Below are 10782 nucleotides of genomic sequence, written 5' to 3' on the forward strand. Positions count from 1 at the left end.
TCAAGATTATTCTCACAGATCTCCCACAACAAAGGCATATGAGAGAATTGGTCATGCTGGAGCAACCAATTCTTCGTCCATGAACTCCTCCTCACCCTGTTCTTGGACTGGGTTTGGGTCAAAGTAAGAAACCCAACAACAAGCACCCGCACAGCACGAACTCTACGAAGAGTATGTATCCGCAACATGGCTTCAAAAGGGTCGGCTGGTTGAACTAACAGAACGTACTGAAAATCAGAAAGGCCTGAGAAGAGCGAGCCAAAATTCACAAGCGGACAAGAACACACTGAAAATCAAATATGTAATATAAAAATACTCATTGAAAACCAGATACAAACTGACTACATGCACTGAAAACCAGATACAAACTCACAAGCACAAACTGAAGAGCAGTAACGATATGAAAAGCACAAGGCTGAAAAAGGCAAATCGTCTCTCACCAAACTTCTACTAACACAAGATAAACACGAGATTAGCAGTAGGAGCCCAAAGGGTGACGCACTGGCTATTGAACTTCCTCTTTCTAGTGCTGTCGTATGTGTTGTACGTCAGTGTGTCCTTGACGATTGGAATTTCCGACAACATTTGTGCAACTATGTGTATGCAAGACAAGTTTGAGCCAACATCCATCAGAAATAAATCCCAGGATTTTGTTGTCGGAATGTCCGATCGTGTGTACACGGCATAAGAGTGCAAGTCTCCTTACGCCTGTGGCCATGAACCACTTGGCATTGCACTGACACTGCGGTATGTCTTGTAAACTAAGGATATAGTATATACTATAGAGCCATGAAGACTTTGCAGACATCTGAAAAAGCAGTTAATATGGAACAAATCAATCCAAGCGTCATTAGTTGCAAATATCTTCCAAATTTCTGCCACTGATCATACAATTGTTGCCTCTTCCCCAAGAAGAAGAACTCTACTTAAGAAAAATTGGAGTGTCACTTTGTCACGTACCTAGTTGTTGAGCCCAGAATGCAGGGAGCGGCCCCTCGTATCCCCTGGCTAATGAACCCCTGGAGATGGTGACAAGAATTCAAAAGTTCAGAGGGCACAAGTGCCTGGCAGATGGAGACCCTCCGGATAGCAGCAGGATACCGACAGCGAGTAGGTAGAGCTGGTGGTACTTGGCTGGTGTAGACAGGCAGACGTGGGTAGACTGGCAGGCAGGTGGCCGTCAGGAAGTACAGGGAATCCAACGGGCAGGCAGGAACAGCAGGGTCGGGTGCAGGCCGGGTCAGCAGGAATCGATCAGCGTGGTACAAGAGGATGAGGCAGAGACGTGGTCAGACAAGCAGAAGTCGTAGGCAGGCAGCAACGGATCAAGGTCAAGAACTAGCCGGGTATCAGGAACCAAGGTAACGGGTACAGGTACAGAATAGCAGGATCACAGAACACGCTGTAGACTGGACAGCAAAGATGGAGTAGAGCAAGGGCCTTAAGAAGTCCTTAGGGCGCCAAAACGGTCGTACGACGGGTCAGCGTGCCCCCGCGAGTGGACGTGCGCCCGTTCGTGACCCCACGTGCACGAGTGCGCCCGTTCATGTTGACGCGCGTGCGTTTGTTCGCTTTAGCGCGCGTCAAGGGGAAACGACGGGTTCTCAACGACAGGCTTCTGCGGGTAAGTCTCCCGTGTGCGACCGGAACGCCAGAATGATCGTGACACACTTACACAGATTATTGAAATTACAATGGCAGAACATGACCTTGGGTGACTACCTTCAAATATATGTGGTAGGCATTGAAACTTTATGTCTGATTCCATACTGAATTTTTGTTAATTGAACTGAATATTGTCCAAACTATCTGCTTTATTTCATATTGCAGTTCAAAGAGCAATACAAGGTATGATGTTTCCTAAAGAATTATTTTCTAAATGTTTGCCATTGGCTTCTTCAATTCACAGTGTCTCTATCTTAACTACTTGCCATTTAGCAGAGACCCTATGGAATAAGATGGCAGTTGTTGCAACTTTTTATATCACATGGTATTAGCGCAGCAATTTTTCAAACATATTTTTTGGGGGAAAAAAACAGTTTGATGAATTAAAAAAAAACAAAAAGACTAAAGTTAGCCCAATTTTTTGTATAATGTGAAAGATGTTATGCCGAGTAAATATATACCTAACATGTCACGCTTTAAAATTGCACACACACATGGAATGGCGCCAAACTTCAATACTTAAAAATCTCCATAGGCATAGGGGCATGGTCTGGACATGAGTATAGTCACGCTTTCACAAAGCTCCTAGCCATCTGCCACCTACCCTGGCATTACCTGCTCACTTCCCGCAGAATGCACTCAGCCAAGAGGCAGAATAGCAAGCACAACAGGCAGAGGAACAGTCTGTCTGCAAACACACCTGCAGTGGGAGAAATACAGAGACTTTTTGGAACCACCCATGCCAACTCCCGGGGACCCAAGATGGCGGCGCCTCGTGGTGAGACCTTGGCTGCTAGAGACAACATAGTAGATCCGGCATCTCTGGAGGGATCCCAGAGCCCAATTCTCTACCCCAGCTCTCTAACAGCACCTTCCACAGACCCAGGGCACATGCCGCAACTCCCACTCACTTACAGAGCTGACGCGGAACTGAAGGCCATCCTGCAGTCTCTCCCAACAAAGGCAGACATTGAGGCCCTGGTGGAGAGAGTGGAGGCTGCACATAAAAAGGAGGTACGAGCGGTCAAACAGGATGTACAGTCGCTAAACACCAGACTGACCACAGGGGAATCCTCCTTAGCAAATTTGGAATGGAGGTTCACGGTACTTGAGTCCCAGCACAAGGACCAAGAGGAGTCGGCGACGGAGCTACAGCTACGTATAGAGGAGATGGAGGACCGGAGCTGGAGAAACAATTTCAGGCTCTGGGGCCTACCAGAGGCTACAGGCCCGGCAAACTTGCTTGCCACGGTCACCGACATATTTAAGAAGGTGGCAGGTGCTCAACTCCCAGAGTGGATTGAAGTTGACCACGTGCACAGAGCCCTAGGCCCACATTCACCTGACCTAACCAGGCCGCGAGATGTGATTTGTCACCTCCATCACTATACGCACAAAGAAGCCATAGCCTGAAAAGCCTGGGAGTTCAATGGGGCATCCGTGAAAATATTGGCCGATATCGCTAGGACAACACTCCACCACCGGGCTCTGCAGAGGCCCCTCCTAGACCTGGCCAGGAGATGTAATGCGACCTACCACTGGCGATTCCCGTTATCGGTAACCTTACACAAAGAGCAGCGTTTGTTCCTACTAAGGTCACCAGAAACGCTACCAGCCCTTTTTGCCTTCCTCGGAGTGGATCCGATATCTGTCCCCAACTAGCTGGGATACCTACCTTGCATCCAAGGCTGCCCGGGTGCACTGAGAGCTGCCATCCCACCGCCGCAGAGACCACCAAGATCTGGACGCCAATCATGCACTTCTTCCACCGAAGAGACCTGTGAGGCGTGAGTACTTTTGTCTGCCCCCAGCACACCACCGCACTTTTGAGGTCTCATAGCCCCCACACACACTTTGCCACTGTTACTGCTTGCCCCCCGTTTTTTGACGTTGGAAGACCAGTCTGGCCACCCTGAAGTCCGCGGATTAAGGGCGCATTAAATTTGGGACTTACCAGCAGCCTTCCCGGATTAAAGAGCCGCGGCACAGCCCCTGGCCCAGACCAGTCCCCGCTAGCGTACTGGTGACAGTCGGCCCTCCTGAACTACATCTCATCAGTCACTTCTCCTACCTGTGCACACGGTTGGTAGTTTTGGGGCCACTGGGAAGGAGAAGCTGGACCATACATATTGATCGTGAGTGTCTTCCCCCACCCTCCGACCTTCAGTGGCAGGTGGTAAGCGCAATACTCTCTTGCTCAATGACAATGCACAGATAGAGTGATTCTCATTACCCTGTTTCGGTTTACACACTAGAGACAGAGGACACCTTAAACCACTGGGACAGCATGAGACCTGTCTACTGTGTACCTAGATGTGATGCTTGATGGGGAGGAAGCAGCCAACTCAGGGAACCCAAATGTTGAGCGCTGTTGCTCCTATTAGTAGTATGGGTCCTTGAGCGGCCCTGCGGAACATTTATGGGGGGAGACTAAGTGGCGGAAGAGACTCAATGTGTTGCAAATTTACAGAAGACATTACTGTCAGCCCCGCTGCGGGGGAAACCCCCTCCTTTAGAGAATCCAGTTAGACCCCAATAACCTGGGAAGAGCAGCGGTTAAGTGAACCTCCATAGGGGATTATGTTGGCCAGTGGGAGGAGAGGAGGCCTCGGTTCAGAGGGGGCCCACGGTTATAGCAATAGGGCCCTTCCGAGGAAATGGGCCAGGGCTGTACCAGTGGATAATATAATATATTCAATATTAGAGCATCCTCATTTACTTTTATACTCCCTTACTGAGATCCTGCCAGGAGTCTAGGCTCCTCACTGGGTCCCATTATATATCTAGGTGTGGCACACTGGATGCCCCATATCCGCAAGCACTGGCTGTTGGTTGAAACGGGGCGGGGAGGTGACTTGCAGTGCAAAAGGGTGATTGAGACCACCTGATCTCGTGTTGTCGCCCCGATCTGTTATTTATGACCTCAGCATGATGATCTGAGCTCCCGGTTTGTGCTTGTGTGGGGGTAACAAAATATTTAAACACAATGTTAATGTAATTTCTCACTGGGGACCTACCTGTTTTATGTACCCCAGTTATGCAGTTTAAATTTTGTTTTGCCTACAAGGCTTATTTAAATGATGCCTAGGTGGGTTGGCAACCGGGTTCTTGGCTCCCGGGTCCTGTCCACCCACACTCCACTTAGGCCATTGTGTGCATCCAATGTTTTGGGTTGCATACAAATCAAGTTATTAACTTGACCAATTAGTTGTTATTGGTGGCGACAGACTGTCGGGGCTTACCTGACCTCTGTTCCCACATCTAACCCCACCTTCCCATAATTTTCCCCTCCCTCTCTCCCTCACCCTCTATCTTCTTTCCCCCCTATCTCCTACCTGGTCTAGTCTACTTACTTCTCTCCTCCTGCTCCTTTGTAATACATTGCGGACTCAAAATTTACCTCGCTTCCCATGGAGGCGCGAGACGTTTTGGAAGAGCCGATCACCTTAGAGGAGCTTCAGAAGGCGGTAGGCTCTTTAAAAGTAGGCAAAGCCCCGGGCACAGACGGATTCACCGCTCAGTACTATAAGACCCTCCTCCCGATATCGGGCCCGCAAATGGTGACATTTTTTAATGCGTTAGGATCAGGTACTGACTTTCCCAGAGACACCTTGAGAGCCCATATCGCACTGATCCATAAAGAGGGGAAGGATCCTAGGCTATGCGAAGCTACAGGCCCATATCACTGTTAAACACAGACCTGAAGATCTTCTCGAAAATTATAGTGAATAGGCTAACACAACACCTCCAAGACTTAATACATCTAGATCAGGTCGGGTTCATACATAATTGGGAGGCAAGGGACAACACCATTAAGGTACTCAATCTCCTTCGAGTTGCGAACCTCACTAAGACCCCCAACGTATTTGTGAGTACCGACGCTGAGAAGGCATTTGACAGAGTTAATTGGAATTATATATTCTCTGTCCTCTGCCACCTTGGCCTGGGAGGCAAGATTCTGACATGGATAGGCAACATGTACTCCCTAAGCTCAGGTGAAGGGGAACGCGATGCTCTCGAATGCATTCCCCATGGGGAATGGAACAAGGCAGGGGTGCCCATTGTCCCCCCTCCTCTTCGCCTTCTCACTAGAGCCGTTTCTCTGCACCATCAGGTTGAACTTGGACATAGCAGGTCTTAAAGTAGGCAAGTCCCACCATAAAATATCAGCATACGTAGACCTACTATTTTCCCTGATATATCCAAGAATATCTTTACCAAACCTCCTCCGAGAATTGAAAGTATACGGAGCTATCTCCCACCTAAAGATACATTTCTTTTCCAGGCCCTGCCCATCCAGATACCACCCTCCTATTTTAAGCAGGTACAAGCCCTCTTCACCAATTTATTTGGGCACACTAAAAACCCAGACTACGTTGCTCGCAATTGACGCTTCCCAAACAGTACGGAGCATTAGCATTACCCGACATCCGACAATACTACTTAGCCTCCCACCTAGGATGTATACTTGACTGGAGATGAAACGAGACTTCAAAACTTTGGATACGGGTTGAACAGTCCCAAACCCACATACCACTAAAAGGGCATTATGGTGCTATGAGGACTTACCTCCTGGACTGAAATCACATCCACTAATGGGTATTAGTCTAAAGCACAGCCACATGGTCACTAACCACATTCTCCTTACATCCAAAAACTCCCCATTGCTCCCAATACTAGGCAACCCAAACTTCGAGCCAGGCCTACACCCCATGGAATACTCTTCTCTTAGAGAATTAGGCTATGACCACGCTGCCAAATTTGTTATCGATGGGAAATGGCCATCCATCCAGGGGCTTACTGACCCAGCAGGAACCTTCTAACTCCCTTTCTGGAAGGAGATGTGACTACATCACTTCCTCCATTCGCTCCCTAGACCTCAGGACTTCACACGTCAGTTTTCGACGTTTGAGGACCTATGCTCAGGTGCAGGCCCCTTAACCCATATTTTATCCCAAGGATATACTCTACTCAACACTCCGAAGAACAACCACAATTACCCTGCCTCGCCAAATGGGAGAGGGGCCTGAAATGCAAGTTTTCAGCAGTGCAAATACAACGTATCATATCCTTTGCCCTTAAATCGTCTCGCTGCACCAAAATCCAAGAGACAAATTTCAAAATCACGCGCTGGTAACCCAGTATAACTGCTGAAATGGGAGGATGTCCAATTTACGCCCTCCTGGTGGGAAGTTGTTAATAAATAGACAAAGTATCTCCAAGATTACAAGGTCTTTGAAAGATAACCCTGTTTGCTGGCTATGCATTACTTGAAATGGATGGATGATCCTAGCATCACAAATGAAAATCCATAAGTGTTGTAACTGGTATTCAGTCCTTATTAGTGGCAAAGGCCTGTAGGGTCAATGCATTAGCAGGATACTGATAAATCTCTCTGCAACTGGATAACAGAGTTATATTTTTGCTATATATACACCAAACAGACAGAAAAAAAGCATTGTTAGATTCAGCTGTGTTTGAAGTTGGACATCAACTCAGCTAGCTCTGTCTATGGCTCAAAAAATTCTAAATATTTCACAAAGATAATACACCAGGATAAGGATCCTTTTTTTTTTTTTTAAAGTGACAAATGTCAGCCAATATGGTTAAAATTTACAGTCGCATGGCTAGAAACAAAGATTCTTATATTACTTAATTACATAAAGCTTTGTGAAATGAGCTGAATATCAGTTAACCATCTGTACATACCTAGTTATCACTATATCAAAACAGAAACACTTAACGTGGTTGTATACCCACACATGAAAAAAAAAATGAAAAAAAAATGAAAAACATGTAAGGCAAAAGCATAATGAGCTAGTATGCACCGCATACTAGCTCATTATGAAATACTCACCTTAGAACGAGGTCCCCATATCACATCCCAGATCACGCTGAGGGAGCTGACATTTTGCCCTCCGCATTTCTTCTGGGCTCGCGGCTCCAGCACTGAGTGGCCAGAGCCGCTATGACGTCACTCCCACGCATGTGCACGGGAGTATTCTTTTTGCCAAGGTCCGGCAGGTTCTGCCGGCCTTCACAGCGCATGCGCCACTGACATCAGTGGCTGCATGCAAAGTGAATATCTCCTAAACTGTACAGGGTTAGAAGAAATTCATTTACCCACAGGTAAACCTCATTATAGGCTTACCTGTAGGTAAAAAAAAAAAGGGTATACAACCGCTTTAAATTTCCCACATTCCAGTACTTGATAAGGTGACCAAGTTAGTCAACTTCAATTTAATTATACAATATACTAACTACAAAATGTAATATGTCAAAATGTACACTCTGTACTGTGCTTAATAACGCACCTTAAGGAACACCAAAGGAAAAACTTGTATAATCGATCAAAAGAGGAATGCCTTGCCGTATGTAAAAATTGGTGTCCTTGATTTAAAATGGATAGCTAGGTATGAGTTTCTATGTGTGTGATCATGCAGTAGGTTAACTAATCATGCAATATTTCAGGTTGCATTGAATCACCTATTTTCTTATATCTCATGGGAATGCCAGGTGTGACATCTCTGTGCATAAGTTCCCAAGGTATTATGCCTACTGATACCAATTAAAAGGGTTTTTGGGCTTCTTCTTTCATTTGTATTTTATATTATGCAGAATTCAATACAAATAGTGGGATGTCAGGATGGGTGGGGGCAATCTCCAACATGACTGGGAACAAAGCCAGAAATTATGGCAGGGGGATCTCACTGCTGTTATCCCTAAGAGCTATTAAATGGAAGGACTCAGCAGACCAGACTGCAGTTATAACTTATAACTGAAATGTTAATTTTGGGTGGACTGATTCTAACTTCTGTTGGTTAACGTCAAATCAATAATTATGTAACTTTTAACACTTAAAACATATACAGGATTGTTCAATAGATGCAAAGAGCAATTAAGGATATGTACCAAGCATGAACTCAAAACAACCAATCAGAAATTTCTCAGCTATGCTGTCATTTACAGGAGTTTACAATTTATTCTTTATCATTATTTTTAAAAAAGGCAGTTAAATCTAATATCTAAATATAGCATAAACCATAAAAACACAAAAAAGTACTTACCATACAAAGTAGGTTATAATTAGGAGCTGCACTGCTCTGTTGATGATTCCAATAGTCCAGCTTTTAACCACCACTGACTTAGTTGTTTCATAGGTAAAGAAGTCAGTGATATAACCCATAGCTCTTCTACACAAAGCTTTCCACCAACACAAATTCTGCAAGACTGCTATCGCCAGCTGTGTCCTTTTCTCTTGGAAACCAGTTTTTGTTTAAAAGCTTTTAGAATGAGCCTTAATCACAGACACGTCTTAGAACGTTTGGAGCTTGAACACTTTTCACAAAAGCAGAAGAGAATTCTCCAAGCTATTAGTCATACATTATTCAAGCATTCAACTCTCAAAGCCCTTTTTTCTGCAGTGCTTTAGTGATCTATCTAATCTTGCAGATTTTAAGAATGAAATAAAATAGGTCTTCAGTGCCTTTATTTTATTTTTTCCATATAGATGTGGTTTATAGTTCCAATTTTTATTTTTTTTTATGTCCAAGCTGTTCCTAGGTCGTTTGGAACATCCTGTCCCTTCAATTGCCTATTCCTGTCTTTATGAATGTGTCTGAGTTTTCCTGCTTGGATCTGTAAGTGAAGATGCTTCCACACTTCTCTGACGGATGTAACCAGAGTTTGGGTTGAAATCCTCAGCGGAGCATTAAATTGTTTCAATTTGCCAAACTCAATTACTACAGATGAAGTCAGAAGGAATGTAATAACATCAAGGAATAAAAAGACCTACTTCGTGCTACCAAGAGGCTGTGGGGAAAAATAACACACTTAACAATGAGGTGAGAGGAAGATCTACAAGAAAGTAATGAGTAAGAGATCCTCACTAATGCTTAGAGTCAATTATGATGGGCAGTAGAGATTTGTGGTAAAATCTATGGCTCTTTAATGGAATAAAAAAAAAAAAAAGGTTATGCTCAGGAATGTGGTGTTTACAACAGAAAGAATATCCCCAATGACATAAAAGAATGGTCCTCCATTTGCAAATCTTTTCTTTACTAAGATAAACGTGTTCATTATAGGGATTTTAGTGGAAAATATAGGGGAACATAATCTGCATATTAAATTATTAGGAACATTGCAAATGTTCATTAGAGACCACACATGATTTTTTTTTTTAAAGTAACAATAAACCTAGGGCAAAAAAGGACTTATTTAGCAAAGTCTCTAAGGCTGCATTCACACCTGAGCGTTTCATTTTCACCGCGATTTTGACGCGTTTTTGGCAGGATTTTGTACGGGTCAAATGGTCACCAATGTAAAAAGAAGAAAACCGCCTGTAATCTGCTTAAAAAGAAGCTCCAGAACTTGTTTGAGCTTCAGTCATTTTTGGAGTGGAGATGTGAACCATTTCCATAAAGAATAATAGATTTTTCCCCGTCCAGCGTTTTATAGCTTGAGGCTTCAAGCTACAAAACGCTCAAGTGTGAATGGGGCCTAATAGTAGACCTGTTCTTGTTTCTCATAGTATCCAATAAAAATAAATATTCCTCTCAGAAAGGCTGATAAGGGGGCGGGCCTGAGAGGAGACACACTTTTCTTTGCTCCCATGGATGATCCTATCTCTGATCCTCTCCCTGGCTCCCACTGCAATTACATCTGACTGAGAGTGTTCTTTTTAGGAAAGGTTCCACCTGCTAATGGCACTGTCTTCTGGCAGTCTGGAACTGTCAGAGGAGCTTTCCCCTGCTGGTGGTACTATGTGATCTTTGGGCCGCAGTACTGGCGTCCACCAGCGGGTGGTTCCTGGCAGTGTGGAGTCGACATCATCATCTCCTGCAATCAGGCGTCACCTAAGCCTGATTGCAGGAGATGTGTATAAATACCCAGCAAAAACACACACACCCTGCCTTGGTATCTTACTTGCACCCTGACCTGAGCATGAAAGCTCTGTAGCTGTATCTGAACTGGATCCTGATCCTGTCTATATACCTGAACCCCGTACCCTGCACCTGAACCTTGTCCCTCCTTTGATCCTGTTACCCTTGCCCTGCAGCCTTATCCATCAATCCTCTTCTTGTCCTGTTTGTTCCCTGTCCCCATCTGCTGACCTCC

General features: G+C 45.0%; 1 protein-coding gene across 2 annotated transcripts in view; it reads right to left on the bottom strand.

Moving 5' to 3' along the window:
• The window catches only part of P2RX3 (purinergic receptor P2X 3), a 552515-nt gene extending 543054 nt beyond the window's left edge, over nucleotides 1-9461 (bottom strand). Inside the window, exon 1 of one of the 2 annotated variants that reach the window (XM_077493185.1) lies at nucleotides 8733-9459. In XM_077493185.1, the coding sequence (XP_077349311.1) occupies nucleotides 8733-8851 (119 nt within the window). In that variant the 5' untranslated portion in view covers nucleotides 8852-9459. Of the gene's footprint in view, nucleotides 1-8732 lie in introns of both variants that reach the window. The other variant, XM_077493186.1, reaches the window with a different exon arrangement.
• Nucleotides 9462-10782: the final 1321 nt, after the last annotated feature.

Source organism: Lithobates pipiens, unplaced genomic scaffold (assembly GCF_037356315.1).
Source record: "Lithobates pipiens isolate NorthernLeopardFrog02 unplaced genomic scaffold, aLitPip1_a1.2 Scaffold_19, whole genome shotgun sequence".
NCBI classification, from domain to species: Eukaryota; Metazoa; Chordata; class Amphibia; order Anura; family Ranidae; genus Lithobates; species Lithobates pipiens.